General features: G+C 48.3%; 2 protein-coding genes and 1 non-coding gene across 7 annotated transcripts in view; 1 reads left to right on the forward strand and 2 right to left on the reverse strand.

The window, feature by feature from the left end:
• Positions 1–5009, reverse strand: part of AP2B1 (adaptor related protein complex 2 subunit beta 1) — a 98034-nt gene extending 93025 nt beyond the window's left edge. For 3 of the 5 annotated variants that reach the window (XM_074974456.1, XM_074974455.1, XM_074974452.1), the window contains exon 1: positions 4207–4356. The gene's annotated coding sequence lies outside the window, so the exon portion shown is untranslated. Of the gene's footprint in view, positions 1–1589; positions 1672–4206; positions 4357–4836 lie in introns of those variants that run through there. The other 2 variants (XM_074974453.1, XM_074974454.1) reach the window with 2 other exon arrangements.
• PEX12 (peroxisomal biogenesis factor 12) lies at positions 4394–11857 on the forward strand. The gene is made up of 4 exons (XM_074974457.1): positions 4394–4485; positions 4833–5001; positions 7050–7603; positions 8414–11857. The coding sequence occupies exons 2-4, from the start codon at positions 4876–4878 to the stop codon at positions 8811–8813; spliced, it is 1080 nt and encodes a 359-aa protein (XP_074830558.1). The 5' UTR covers positions 4394–4485; positions 4833–4875; the 3' UTR covers positions 8814–11857.
• A 617-nt stretch (positions 11858–12474) lies between these two features.
• On the reverse strand, positions 12475–12570 carry LOC142000636 (Z30 small nucleolar RNA). Its single transcript, XR_012642289.1, has one exon. It is a non-coding gene; the product is annotated as a Z30 small nucleolar RNA (small nucleolar RNA).
• Between the last annotated feature and the right edge of the window lie 2379 nt (positions 12571–14949).

Here is a 14949-nt window from a genome sequence, read left to right on the forward strand (position 1 = left end):
TTTCTGATAGGGCAGGAAAGGGGTCCAACAATCTCCCACCCTGTTCTTTCAATCCTTCCTGGTGGGGATGCTTTTAATTATACTTAGGGAGAAGACCTTTATGTGTTCTCCAGATACTTCATTCACCTCCTCCCCTCAAAAGTGAGGTATATTTAAGAAGTGTTCATTTATGGAAACCGATTCATGTTTCAGAACGATCCATTTCAGACAATGGAGGGACATAAGTAAGGAAAGGGTAGTCTCCCCCTACTGGTGCATTTTGGGGTTGCATCAGCGAAGGAACTGCAAAACGGACCATTCCCCACATGCACCAAAAAAACGTTTTTCCTCATTCTTCATAACACACAGCATCGCTTTTTTAAAAAGTGTTTTACAAGAAACTTATGGAAGCTTGAAGCTGAAATCTTTTCCATCTCACTGCCACCCCATCTGCACATTGTAGGGCTGCACTGCAAACGCTGGTTTGTTGTTATAGGTACATTGGTCATGAGGACCGGGTTCCATGGGCACACGTTGGTCTGTTACTATAGGACTGCAGTCACAATGGCTTCCCAACTACTTGCACTTTTTTGTTTCACAAAACCTACTGGATTACTAACAACATGTACAAATGATAGGGACATCACAAACATATCAGGAAGAATGTAGAATCCATTTTACATTTTTTAAAAAATGTGATTGGTGGCGGCCAAGGAGGAAAGAGACTTTCCCACAAGCTTTTAAACAGTACCTGGGGAAAAGACAAGCACAGGAGAAGGAAGCCTTATTTCTTTTGATTATGAAATTAGTATCACAGCCAAAAACCTGAAATACAACTTGCCCCTATAATTATCCAATCAATTCCTTTCCTAATTTTTCTCCCTCTCCTTTCCTGTTTTCGTCCGATCTCCTTTCTTGTCTTATGTGCATTTCCGTCGTCTCCATTTCTCTTGCTCTCCCTCTCTCCACTCATTACTGCTTCTCTCTCTCCAGGCCCTATTTCAGTCTTATGCTTCCATTTTTCCTGGAATAGGGACACCTCTGTTCTTCCTAACGACTCTCCCTCGGCTGAAAAGCTAGATGGGGATCCCCTTGTAACAGACTGAGCCTGCCCCCTCCTCCTGTCAGCCTGAAGTGCTGGCTACAAAACAAGCCAGACATCTTTCTCGCACAGGCTGATTGTGCTGCCTCAAGAGCTCCCAGGCCCAAGGGAACAAATTTGGTTTTGAACTCTTTCTGTCCCAAAAGAATAGCAGACCAACACCACTTCCTGTTTGTGCTGCTCATCCCCCACCACCCTAAACACATCCTTTTGGAGCTCCTGGTCCTATCATACCTCCTTCCCTCATATTTTGTTTATATTCCCTCCTTTGCCTCCAGATGATGCTAATGCTGCTGCTTCTCTTGCTTCAGCAGTAAAGTTACTATGAGTAATAACAGCAGAGGTAATGAGATAATCCTGGTCACTTTCAGTTTGCTCCATGGGGGAGACTCTAGGCACAGCTGTAGTCCTGTCCAGCTGCCAAGGAGTGGAAAATGGCAAATGTTATTCTCTATATGGCGTCATCCTCATCAGCTCTTGCCTGTGGTGCTCCTGCAGGTGTACCTACCCTCAGTCTAACAGCTGCAGCAGGGTGACCTTGATCAGGATTGTTCACTCTGGTTCTGCTCCTGCTTCACCACTGGGCTAGCTTTGTGTTTGGGAGCAGCAACACAAGAGGTAATTTTGAAAACAGAGACAGAAGGATACTCAAAAAAAAAAGGGGGGGGGGGGGGGATATAGTATCACTTTGAATTTACACTCCTGAAGCTCACCAGTCTTGGCAGCAATCCCCATAGCTTTCCAAGAGAGGAAGTTGCTACAAGTCTCATTTCATAATTAAAAAGGCAGCCTACTTGCAGCTGCAATGTTATTGCTGACGCACTGCTTAGGATTTTAGCCTAGTTTGAAAGAGGACTTAAATGTCTTTCATTTACTAAAGTAATGGGCACAATTCCAGTTTTTTGAGAATTAATGTAGTTCTCGCTATTCTTTAGTTTTCTTACACACAGGATCTATCACCCTGGCCGGACCCTGCACTGATTTAGTCTGGTATTCTAATAATGGCCAATACCTGGTTATTTAAGGAAAGGCCAGACACCCAACAACATGCATTTAACTAATAGTGCAATGCTGCACAGAGGAGGAAAATTCCTTGCTAAACTTCACAGGTGACCTTTATGCCCTGAGGCTTGAGATTTCATTACCCTTATTATTTTAGCTTGCTCAGCTACAAATGTCATTAGCAGTCATAAAATTACTCATCTTTTATTTAAATCTAGTCACAGTACATCTTAATGACCTCCTGATTTGGCAGACACAAATAACATTTAAGACTATTATTTTAATAAGTACCACAGCTACAATATTCCAAATACAATATAAGGCTGCCTTTCCCCAGGGTGCAGAATATTTTGCTTCATTCTATGTTTGAGCTAGGTTCACACGTGCTGTCAAAGGCAATTTCCCAGTGGTACTCAGTATAATCTGATTTACTAAGCAAACACATTACAGGGCACAGCTAGTCTCAAGTGAAACCAAGAAACAAAGAGAGACACGAGAGCTGTGATTCACAAATGACAATGGTTTCAAATAACTGTCAAGGAAATGCCAGCTTCTTCTGCACAATTCAAAACAGCAGGAAAGCTGAAACATTTTAAAAGATGGAAAACATATTTTTATTAGCAAGAACTGAGGGATGTTTAAAGATGACCGAGGTTGTAAAGTAATTATAATTCATCATCCTGGAGCCCAGTGTCTTACCAACACCTGCTAAACTCAGAACAGGTAAATGAGGAATGGTTTTGAGGTTTGCAACAAAAGGCCTACATTCACTCCCAGATAAGAACAAGACCATGACAAGAAAATACCCAGTGGGCTCTAGTCTCATCTAGCAGCCCTGCCGGCTCCCCAGCACGTTGTTCCTTTAAGTGTTTGAAATTCAAATTTAGATTGAACCAGATGCGTCTAATTCAGCGACTAGAGCAGGAATAAAGGAATCACTACATCCAGAGACATAAACAGTCTCACACAATAGCGTCAAAGAAAGATGGGTCTTGTAAATGACAAACACTAACCCCGACCACCCAAAACTCTGTAACAGCAACCTACAGGCCCTATCTAGTTTTGTGCCGGGCCCTGGGTAATCTCAGTGGTGAGGACACTAGCCTTATTAAAAAATAATCGGGAAAAGTCTCAGGCGGAGACAATCTGAGCGGGTGATTAACCTGGGAACTCTGGAAGGGGAACAGCCCCAGCTGGGGCATGGAAGCTAGACCCGCTCTGGAGCGACGGGTGGGTCCCCAGTCTCTCTAGGGAACAGCCCCAGTTTCACCAGTTGAAGCGCTGGGCCAGCCCAAGGATATAGCACAGCTCCTGGGCGGCGAGGGACGGTCTGAGCGGGGCTGGGACCGGGGGGGGGGGGGGGACGCGTTACACGGGGCTGGGACCCGGGGGGGGGGGGGCGCGTTACACGGGGCTGGGACCCGGGGGGGGGGGGGCGCGTTACACGGGGCTGGGACCCGGGGGGGGGGGGGCGCGTTACACGGGGCTGGGACCCGGGGGGGGGGGGGCGCGTTACACGGGGCTGGGACCCGGGGGGGGGGGGGCGCGTTACACGGGGCTGGGACCCGGGGGGGGGGGGCGCGTTACACGGGGCTGGGACCCGGGGGGGGGGGGCGCGTTACACGGGGCTGGGACCCGGGGGGGGGGGGCGCGTTACACGGGGCTGGGACCCGGGGGGGGGGGGGCGCGTTACACGGGGGGGGGCGCGTTACCCCGGGGGGGGGGGCGCGTTACACCAGTATCGAGGAACCTGGGCCCGGCTCCGCCAACGTTTGGGCTTAAGGCGCTTCGGGGGGACGCGGATTACGCGAATCACACACACCCGGGGGGGGGGCGCGTTACACCCGGCGAAGGGGGGGGGGCCCGAGGGGCCGCAGCCTCCAATCTCTCCGCCCGGCCCTGGCGAGGCGAGAGCGGCGCTGGGAACAAAGGGCGGCGGGGCCCGCGGGGGCAGCTCTCGTCCCGGCGCCCCAAGGCCCTGCCCCCGCCACGGCCCCCCGCCCCCGGGGCGCCTCTTCCCCTCCGGAGCCCCCCGCCCCCGCCGCCCGGAGCCCCCCCGCCCTGGGCCCGGCCCCCCAAGCCGGGCCTGCTCCATGGGGCGGGCGGGGCCGGCCCCCACTCACCGGGGCGTCGGGCACAGGGCGGGGCAGGGACACGGACACACACCGCTGCGGAGGAGGCGGCGGCGGCTGGGGACGGGAACCGGAAGCGGGGCGGCTCGGAAGACTCAGAGCGATAGAGTTCCCCCCTCCCCTCGCCTAGAGTGTCCGCGCCGCCGCGGCCATAGAGACCCGGCTGGGGGCAGAGCGTCGCCTCTTGCTCCCGGGGGCTGCTCCCGCTTCCGGGGGCTGCTCCCCCCGCCCCCCGGGAGGGGCGCTGGCCAGCCTGGGCCCGGCGCTGGGGTAAGGGTGGGGCCGGGCCGGTGAGACCCCAAGGCGGGGTCGCTGTATGGCGGCCCCCGCCCCATCTCGGCCGGCCCCTTGGCGTGACCCGCGGCCCCTCCCCCCCAGCAGCCCGGGCTCCCTCAGCCCCGCCCCACCGGCCTGCGGGCGCTGCTTCACTCCCCCCCCGGCTGAGACAGCCCCGCTCGCCCGCGCGGCCTCCCGGCGCTGCCCCTCCAGCCCCCGCGCGTGGGGCACAGAGGCCAGCGTCGCAGCCGCTGCTCGGCCTGCGGCCCTCTCCCGTGGGCTGGGCGGGACTTTCAGCATTAAACCCCCCCCCCCCCCAACTCCTGTCTCCTTTGTCCCAGGTACCGTGGGGAGAGGTCGGGATCCTTCTGCAGGGGGGAAGCCATGGCCGAGCATGGGGCTCATCTCACCGCTGCTTCAGCCAGCGATGACAGGCCTTCCGTCTTCGAAGTGGTGGCCCAGGACAGCTTGATGTCAGCCCTGAGACCTGCACTTCAGCATGTGGCCAAGGTAAAGATGCCCCCCTCCCCCAGACTTTAGAGAGGAGCTGGTATCCAAACAGAGCAGGGGAAACGTGAATGTATAAAAATATGACACCCAGTGAGTTCGGTGTTAGGTTATGCCAAGTTAAAAGGGGAGGGGGGTGTTTCCTAGGGGGAATGGTACTAAAGCAAGGGTTCTCAAACTGGGGGTCGGGACCCCTCGGGGGGGTCACGAGGTTATTCTATGAGGGGTCGTGAGCTGTCAGCCTCCACCCCAAACCCCACTTTGCAGCCAGCATTTATAATGGTGTTAACTATATTTTAAAAAGTGTTTTTAATTTACAAGGGGGGTCACACTCAGAGGCTTGCTGTGTGAAAGGGGTCACCAGTACAGAAGTTTGAGAACCCCTGTTCTAAAGTCTCCACCTGGGGGCTTCTGCGTATAGCACTGAAGTCTCAATGACTGTGCTACTCGATTGCGTTTGCAAAACTTTAGGGCAGCAGTGTTATTTTAAGGAAAGGCATGTGCCAGTATTTTCACTGGAAACATGTAGTGGCAGGGGTTTACTACTCCATCATAAACATGTGCTATGGATTGAACCTTGGAAGATCATTTTTTGTGTGTCATGATTCTGAAAATAAGTGACAGTGTTCAAGCTGAATCATAATTCGAATTCGGTCAAGCATGTGCTTGGTGTCAGTTAGCCTATGCATGAGAAGAAGTACAGGCTAATGATTAAAGCAGAATCAGGACTTCTGTATCCTATTCCTGGCTCTGACACTGACTCTCCATAGACCCTAGGCAAGTCACTTAATTTCTCTGTGCCTTGGTTTTTCTACCTGTAAAATGGGGGATAATCCATACTTACCTCGCACAGAGGTTGGGAGATCTAGTTCATTAGTGTTGGGAAAGCACTTTGGTGATCGTTGAATGGAAGGTGCTATAAAAGGGCAAAGTGCTGTCTTAGGCTACAGAACTCTTGTGCCTGGCATTGACTCAGTATAGCACACAGTTTGCAACCTCTCTCCACTGCTGATGCTATAATGGCACAGGAGCTGAGAATGCTGGACTTGCAAAAAGAAAGTCAAAGGGCTCCTCTGTGTGGAAAGTCACCCTGTGGTGGGTACATGACATTTCCTTTGTGCTGTTGAAGAATGGGATAAATTGCATATAATTAGTGCGCTGATTAGCGCTCTCCATCTTCAGATCACTGTACAAACATTAATTAATCCTCTCAGTAAGCCTGTGAGGGAGGAAAATGTTCTCTCCAGCTAGGGACACTCAAGCAGTGAGGTGAAGTGGCTTGTCCAAAAAAACAGATGAAGTCAAAAGTAGAACTAGGACTGACTGGCGCTCATGAGGTCTTGGCTCCAAGTCCCGTGTTTAGACCAACTTTTTCTCTAGCACACGAAGGGATGAGTGCCCAGATCTAAGTCTTTCTGCCTGGACTGTTGCTGACAATGCTACTTTAGTTCCAGACATGGGGTACTAAGGCATTTATATCGAAGAAATGTTCATGGAGGGAAAACACAAATATATACACTGCATTTGAGTCTTTGATTCAGTGAGGATACATATGCAGACAGTTAATGTTTTAGGGGATACACTTTCATTATTGGGGAATGAGGGTGATCACTACCATGTCCCCTGTGAAATGCCCTTTATTCGCCTTTCACCCCTGGAATTCGCATCTGGCTTAAGTCACACATAGATACGGTATTGCCAGTCATATGCTGGTAGCAAACTGAAGGATTTAATTTTCCACAAAAAGAATGAGGAGTTCTTGTAAAAAGAACAGGAGTACTTGTGGCACCTGAGAGACTAACAAATCTATTTGAGCAGAAGAGACTAACAGATTTATTTGGGCATAAGCTTTCATGGGCTAAAACCCTCTTCAAAATTTAAAAATTTTCCCCAGGGCCAAAGTTCTATTAGCCAGTGTCTTATTCTGATCACTGCTCAAGTCTGTGTTTCTGAACCGTTTCTTATACTGGATACATAGATCATAATTGTTTTAACTGATTGAATGGCTCTTTGACACCACTTCCTTCCCTGTTCCATGGATCTTATCTTAGGTGCTTGCTGAATCCAATCCCGGCTGCTATGGCTTCCTCTGGCGTTGGTTTGATGAGATCTACACCCTCCTGGATCTGTTGCTCCAGCAGCATTTTCTGTCCCAGTTTAGTGCCTCTTTTTCAGAAAACTTCTATGGCCTAAAGAGGATAGCGATGGGAGACAGCAAGCGGCTGCATCAGCTGGCCAGTGCTGGGTTGCCAAAGAAGCAACACTGGAAGTCTCTCCTCTTGTTGGTTCTCATTCCTTATCTGAAAACAAAGTTGGAGAAACTGGTCTCCAGTCTGAGGGAAGAGGACGAATATGCCATCCATCCTCCATCATCATCCTGGAAGCGCTTTTACAGGGCCTTTTTAGCAGCCTATCCCTTTGTAAACATGGCCTGGGAGGGCTGGTTTCTCAGCCAGCAGCTGTGCTATATCCTTGGTAAGGCTCAGCATCATTCCCCGCTGCTGCGCCTGGCTGGTGTACGCCTGGTTAGACTGACAGCAGAGGACATCCAGGTGTTGGAGCAGAAACTAGCAGTAGCTACTGCAAGCCAGCAGCCAGCTCACAGGTGAGTTAGAAAGGAGCCAGACAAATAGAGCTTAGAATTATTGCAGTGTTATGTGGGAATATTTGGGGCTGTCTTTCTATTCCCAGATGGTGCTTTAGCATAAAACTGTCTCAGTGCTAAGAGGTACCATATGGGGGTCAAACAGGGCTCCTATTATTGTCACATATGTTTCCTTCATTTTTAAAAGCTCAATGTGACCTTCTTTGAAGGGGGGAGCAGAGTCTAGTAGCCTGCCTGTCAGAGTTAATTTCAGAGGTCCCTGGTTCCAAAACTGCCTTAACTTGCAGGAGTTCAGTCTCTGTGACCTGTTCAATCCTTGGGTAGTCTTCTGAAACTGCCACCAAACGAGTGAGTGGGTGGGACCAGTTGTCCACTAGTGGACTGGGACTAGCATTTCTGTTCCTACAGAAATCCTGACCCGAAGGCAATGAGTTCTGGACGCTCCCGACCTGAGCCTGCTTTGAACCTAAAGCATGGGTTAATTCCTTTGTACCCCAATCCTTCTCAACCCCAGTCCTTCCACCTAAGAACTTCAATGGGCCTGGACCTATTTTCCAAGTTTTAAATTTCTGTGCCCCATGCACCAAATTACACCTCCCTAAAATACCTGTGTTGTTCATTTCCTCAGTTGATTCTAAATAATGTAAACACCACACATTTGTAACAAGGTATCCTTTTAAAAAGCAGTAGCTGACTAGCCCTGAAGTCTCTCTCTGGTACGCAGTCATGTATTGCCTCTGCACTATTAGTTTACACAGGTGACTAGGCGAGGTGCTAATTATCGGTCTGTACCTTATCTCCCTGCTGCAGCATTAAGGAGCAAGTGCAATCAGCGGTGAAAAAAGCATTGGGAGGTGTTGCCTTATCCCTGTCCACCAGCCTCTCCGTGGGCGTGTTCTTCCTGCAGTTTCTGGACTGGTGGTACTCATCTGAGAACCAGGAGACCATCAAATCATTGACTGCATTGCCTACTCCTCCGCCACCCGTGCACCTGGACCACGGCACAGGCTCACCTCTCTTACCAAAACTGAAGACCGTGTGCCCGTTGTGCCGCAAAATCCGAGCCAACGACACAGTCCTCTCCACATCCGGCTTTGTGTTTTGTTATCGCTGCGTCTACACTTACGTAAAGAGTCACCAAAGGTGCCCCATCACTGGCTATGCTACAGAGCTGCAGCATCTTGTTAAGCTGTACTCCCCTGAAAGCTGAAGGGAGTGCACTGCACTGACATTTACAAAGCAGATACATAATGGGTGCAGGCACTGTATACTCTAGGTTCTTGTCTACGTGGAACACAACTTTTCTGCCAGCCGGACTGTGTATAACACATTACTAGGGCAGCAAAAGGTACAGTGACCGTTCATTAGCAGAATAATCAGACTCTAAGGCACATTTGGACACTAAGTTCAGCAGCAGCACTAGGGTTTTCGTTGCCTTAAATGCTGCTCTATCCAATTCCAAGATGCAAGGGCTAGGTTAACAGCCTCTCAACCAGAAAGCTCTGGTACTGACCACTGTCAAAGGCAGATATGGGCCTCAATAAACCACTGATCAGCTTCAGCCTGGCCCTTCCTACGTTCCTAAGATTCATCACGTTTTCCCTAGCTTTGCTTCTAGACTACTTCATCTTAGAATTCACAAGAGAGCATGAACAGAGCTGTGCCCCCAATTCATATCAGTTTGCCATAAATTTAGGCTTCTCCCCCCACCATTCCCCTTGGACAACTCAGGGTGAAGTTAGCAAGCCAGGCAGCACTAGCACAAGCACGAACCAGGGAACGGATGCCCTCTGTCTGAATTGGGTTTGAGCATATGTGACTGAAGCCAGATAAAAACGAACTGTGCCAATTCAGACTTGCTTTGTTGAATGTATCCTCAAATCTGTTAGCGACTACTGGCATAGCAAAGCTGCTTCTCGCTTCCTTCCTATCTATCAGGACACTGGGAATTAGGACCTAACTAGACTCATTCCACTTCTGTTATCTAATGGTTTAAACCACTGGTAAACTGCTTATCTGAAAGTTTATATTTGCATGAATGAATCAGACTGCAGCTGCTTTCATCATAACATATGGACAGCTGGTGGAGACTCAATGGATCAAAGTAAAATCACACATTGTGAAAATTGTAATCCGAGAGCAGTGCCCTCATATTGAAGAGGAGCCAAGACTCAGGCTGCAGTTTGCCAGTTTTAATTAGGACTGGTGTAGCGTAGCTTCATTTAGCACCTTACGTCCATTTGGTCATACTGAAATGTCTCCTTTGATCTCTAAGCAGGCAGAGTATAGAAGTTGGCTAGTGGTGATTTTAAGGTGATTCCTGCTTCCACAGCACTCTGGTTGATCTAGTTTAGCACAGATAATTTTAGACAGTTTGAAGGAGTGGCTTTTCATGAAGTGTGAACCTTGTTTTCTACAGAGGGCACCAGTAGACTATCCTAGCTGGTATAGTATTACAATACATTATAGAAACAGCAGTTTAGCCTTCTAACAACTTGCTGCAAGGAACTTGTACAATCTTTTCACATTAAGAGCCAAGTTCTTCTTTTTTAATCCTTTGAGGCACAAGAAGGGTCCTTAACTCCTGTACACTGTTAAAATGAAAGCTGTCATTTTAGATACCGGACAAGTGCTAATGGCTACCTCTGCCTTTGGAGGCATATTAACAGGAAGGCAGGTTCATTTTGCTGCCTCCTGCTGGGATCTATAAATATAGACACTTCACCGGCTTAAGTGAGCTCATGTAAACACACCTTATTGAAAAAAGTCACATTCAGTGAAAGATTATCCAAGATTGAGTAGATTTTACAAGGCTTTTAATATAGCTCAGATTCGGAATTAATTCATATCTATTACATCTTGCTTCAGCAAATATTTCCCAACAGTTGTTACATTTTTTCTGAAAAACTGATAACCAAGATGCTCCAGGAGAGCAATACAACATGGCCAGCCCCAGAAGGCTTGATTACACAGACCTACAAACGTAGTCCCACTGACTCCAGTACAACTGCTCATGTAAATAAAGGCTACCAGACTGGGGCTAGAGTGTTTATTGAAAAGGTAGTTTTAGGATTTTTTTTTTCCTAGGGTCTTTTGGTGTCCAATAGTGCTGCTCTCTCTCAGCTAGCAGAAGTGAAGAAAACAGTTTCAGTCTCCTTATTGCAGCCTATGACTGATCACTGACTTTTCCATTGAATGACGCTTAGTCCTATTGACTTTGAGCCTTTTAAATTAATTTTAAATCAGTGATTCATTAGTGTCATGACCTAAGATTTATGTAATTTTAAAGTTAGTACAGTAACTCATTTAGTCATCCCAGTGAAAGTTGTTTCATGGCTGATCGATTAGGGAACATGCTCGTTTAAAGTTGTGCAATGCTCCCTTATAATGTTTTTCAGCAGCCACCTGCTTTGTTCACTGCTTGCAGAAAGAGCAGCCTATTGGAGCTAGCTGGTGGGGGCTTGGAACCAGGGTGGACTGGCAGGCCCCCCGCTCCCCGCAGTTCCCTGTGCTGCAGTCGCCCAGCAGGCTATCAATAGCCAGGCAGTTCAGCTGTTCCTCTCAGGAGCCTCCTGCTTGCTGTGCAGAAGAGGGAGAAGGGTGCTAATGTCAGTGTTTCCCCTACTCCTGCCCCCCTCCCCCCAGTCCTGTACCCCTTCTCCATAGAGCAGGGGGCCATGACAGGGCTCAGGACAGAGGGAGCTTGCTGGCAGCAGCTGCTGTCTCAACTTGCTGATCTACTTAAAAAGGCAGTGTACTTAGCGTGGGGTCAGCATACCTAAAGGGGAATGCGCGTCTGTCTCTCTTACACATGGTGTGTGTCTCTGTCTCTCTGCCATGCTGTCTCCCTCCATTCTTCGGGCTGCCTTGTAGAGCGGGAGGCTACACTGACAACAATGTGTTAACCCTTGAGGACTCAGCCAAGTGCTAGTTCAATATCCCACCCTCTGACTCCACCACCTCAACCAAGCTTCACAATCATCATTGCTGTGTACAGTATTAAATTGTTTGTTTAAAACGTATACTGTGTCTATATATCTTGTCTGGTGAAAATAATTTCCCTGGAACCTAACCCCCCACAATTTACATTAATTCTTATTGGGGAATTAGATTTGCTTAACATCATTTTGCTTAAAGTAGCATTTTTGAGGAACATAACTCCTCGCTTAACATTGTAGTTACTGTACATGACACTGGAACTTCAGTCTGTATTTGCACTTCAATTATTGTTTTAAGTAGAAAAATAAATCTTTTTCTACCCCAGCACCTCTTTCTAACGAAGCAGGCTTTACTTAACTGGTCACATCCTTTAAGCATTCAGTATTGCTCTAAAATCCCCACCCAAGTCTGACAAAGATACTGCGTTGGATTTGATGCTCCAATTAGTTCATTATGCTCCATGTGAACAGACATCTGAACATGAAACTGTTAGTCAAACCTGGAAGAAAATGAAAGCTGAATTAGAACATAGTTTAAAAAGGCCTCATTAATAGCTATTGCATAATTTACTCAATTACAGTTTAACCAAAGTTTGCATATTTTATAAAAAGGTAAATAAAATGGAACACCCAAGATTCAATAGGCCACCCTCATTATAAGGAAAAGAGAGAACTTAGGAATGTAACCTGCTTTCACTATATCCTCAGAAATAAGTCAAGACGCAGTGGTCCTAACACAACTGATTACTCAAAAAATGAGTTAGTGCAAAGCTTTATATAAGAAGCGAACACTGGATTTCTCTCATTTTCCCTCACTAATAGCTTCTGCCAGGATGGCTGCTTAGATACATAATTCAATCGGTTTAGAGGATGTATAAAAATATTTAGTGTCCAAAGAATGAATAATTAATTCTAGATGAATGTAACCAGAATCAGCTCAGAGAGAAGATTACATTATCACACCCTGGTCAGAACCAAGACAAAATCTTGGCAATACCAGGTCAAACTATACTTCACTCATCATTGCTTTAGGCACATCTCACTCTTCCAATACAGAACCTACTTTCTGTGGCAAAAAGCACCACTAACTGATTCTAATTCTGGAACTGAAAAGCTATTTTTAGACCAGAGATACTGAGACCTTAGTGGTTCAGGAGCCAAATTGAAAATCAACATTACCCAAAAGAGCCACAGTAGTATGAATTCATTATTTTTCATTTACTGTTTTTAAATATTTTATATACTTTCACAGCAAAATGACTGACCAAGTGTTATTTTATCAACTACAACTGGTTAACAACATAGTAAAGGCATCCTGATTGGTTAATAATTAAGTCACACAATGTATTAATACCATGTGCTGCAAAGAGCTGCAGGAGACACATTAAAGAGCCACTTGTGGCTCGTGAACCTCAATCTGAGTATCACTGTTTTAGACAGTGTTCTCTTTACTTGAGAAGACCCTTCCCAGATCTATCGTCCCCAGCCTAACTCCAAGATCTTATACATTCCAGACCCTGTATACATTCCTGCAGGAATCTTTTTTTTTTTTTTTTTTTTTTAAACACAAAGAGTGTTTCAACACTCCCTGGCCAGGTTAGACAGCAGTAACCAGTTTTATAAACAGATTAACACCACAATCTGTGTGCATAGACAGGAACACCAAGGTACAAAGTCTCCCATCGCTGTAGTTAATCAGCCTCTCTGAGAGGTGGTAGCTACGTCAACAGAAAAACCTAGCATAATCTACACCGGGAGCTAGGTTGTCTTAACTGTGTTGCTCAGGAGCGTGGATTTTTCACACAGTGGAGAGACATAGCTGGGTCGACAACTTTGTAGTGTAAACCTGGCCTAAGAAATTGTGTTAACTGGGACTGTAGCCAACCACCAAACACTCCCCCCCTCCCCCCATGGGCCATTCACGTTAAAGATTTGTGTGTGTAGAGGGGACTTGAGTTAAGAGCAGCATTTGAATTATAACTTAAGTTAGGGCATGTCTTCACTGCAGAATTAAGGTACAAGAAGGCCATGGGGAGCTGCCTTCCTGGAGGACTCTATAGAATTAATAATCCTACAAACTTGTATCTTAGTCCTTTGTTCCTGCCTCAAGTTCTGCTCTCGATGCTTTTACAAAGCAATTTACTGTTCATTTCGGTGATCAGGAGCATAACCAAAATGCGAGTGCACTGAGGAGTCCTAGCAAGTACTGCAAATGCCATAGTAAAGAGACTGTAGCCAGGCTCAGGACAGACATGCCTATTTTATTAATCCTGCTCTGGAAGCGGACTTGTTCAACTAAACGTGATGAAAGTGTCATATTTAGATAGAAATCCAGAACTTACTGCCCACTTGTGGCTGCACTTCATAAAGTTACTTTTGTAACATTCACTTACCTGACATTATCCGCTCATCAAAATTATTACAGGGAAAACCCTGGCTAAGGAAAGCATTTCCTGCCTTTACCTTCCCTCCCCAAAATGAAGCAGCACAGAGTCAACGGAAGAATCTTTGGGAGGTTTGCAATCCATGTGAGGCCTGGTCCACGCTTAAATCTTATACTAGAATAGCTATGTCAGTCAGGGGTGTGGAAAAAACCACAACCCCGATATCAACATAGGTAGCTAGCAAGAACCCCAACGTAGACACAGCTCTGACAACCGAAAAGTGCTTCAGTTGGCTTAACTAATGGCATTGGTGAGGTGGTGCAGAAAAAGCTCTCTTGGTGTATGCTGGGGCTAGGCTGGCACAGCTCTATTGGCATTGATTGGCTCTGTAGTGCCGACGTAGCCCTGCTCTGCACCGAAAACGTGCATTGACTTACCTGTGTTGCTCGGGGCTGTGAAAAATGCACATCCCCGAGAGAGGCAGTTAAGTGGACCTAACCCTGGTGTAGACACCGCTAGGTCAAGGGAACAATTCTTCCACCAGGCTAGCTACCGCCTCTGCGGGAGGTGGATCAATAACAGCATGGCTGTAGCCGGCGGCCACGCTACGGCGCTGCAGCCGGTCGCTGTAGTGCAGCAGTGGCCACAGGCTGAGTGAGCAGCAAGGAGACGGCGCGACCTTGTGTCCCACGCAGCCCCCCAAGCAGAGACACCGCCAGGGAGGCCGGGGGGGGGGGGGGGAGGGGGCTGCCCCGCCTGGACACGGTAGCGGCCGCCGAGCAGAGCAGGAAATGGACCTCAGAGCCCATTAAAACCAGCCACTTCACTGAGCCCCCACGGCTCTGCCCAGGCTAGGCCCCCCAGCCCCGGCTCTGCCCAGACTAGGCCCCCCAGCCCGCTCCCCACGGCCCAGCCCCGGCCCCGGCCTCGGCCTCGGCCTCATCCCGCTCCCCAGCCCGCTGCCCCCGGCCCAGCCCGGCCCCCCAGCCCGCTGCCCCCGGCTCTCCCGGCCCAGCCCGACCCC

The sequence above is a fragment of the Natator depressus genome, chromosome 17 (genome assembly GCF_965152275.1).
Source record: "Natator depressus isolate rNatDep1 chromosome 17, rNatDep2.hap1, whole genome shotgun sequence".
NCBI lineage: Eukaryota > Metazoa > Chordata > Testudines > Cheloniidae > Natator > Natator depressus.

Bases quoted from the DNA above. Each gene is read 5' to 3' on its own strand.
- PEX12 (XM_074974457.1), top strand. From the start codon at position 4,876: ATGGCCGAGCATGGGGCTCATCTCACCGCTGCTTCAGCCAGCGATGAC. The intron at 5,002-7,049 runs GTAAAGATGCCC...ATCTTATCTTAG, and splicing joins CACTTCAGCATGTGGCCAAG to GTGCTTGCTGAATCCAATCC. The intron at 7,604-8,413 runs GTGAGTTAGAAA...TCCCTGCTGCAG, and splicing joins AGCCAGCAGCCAGCTCACAG to CATTAAGGAGCAAGTGCAAT.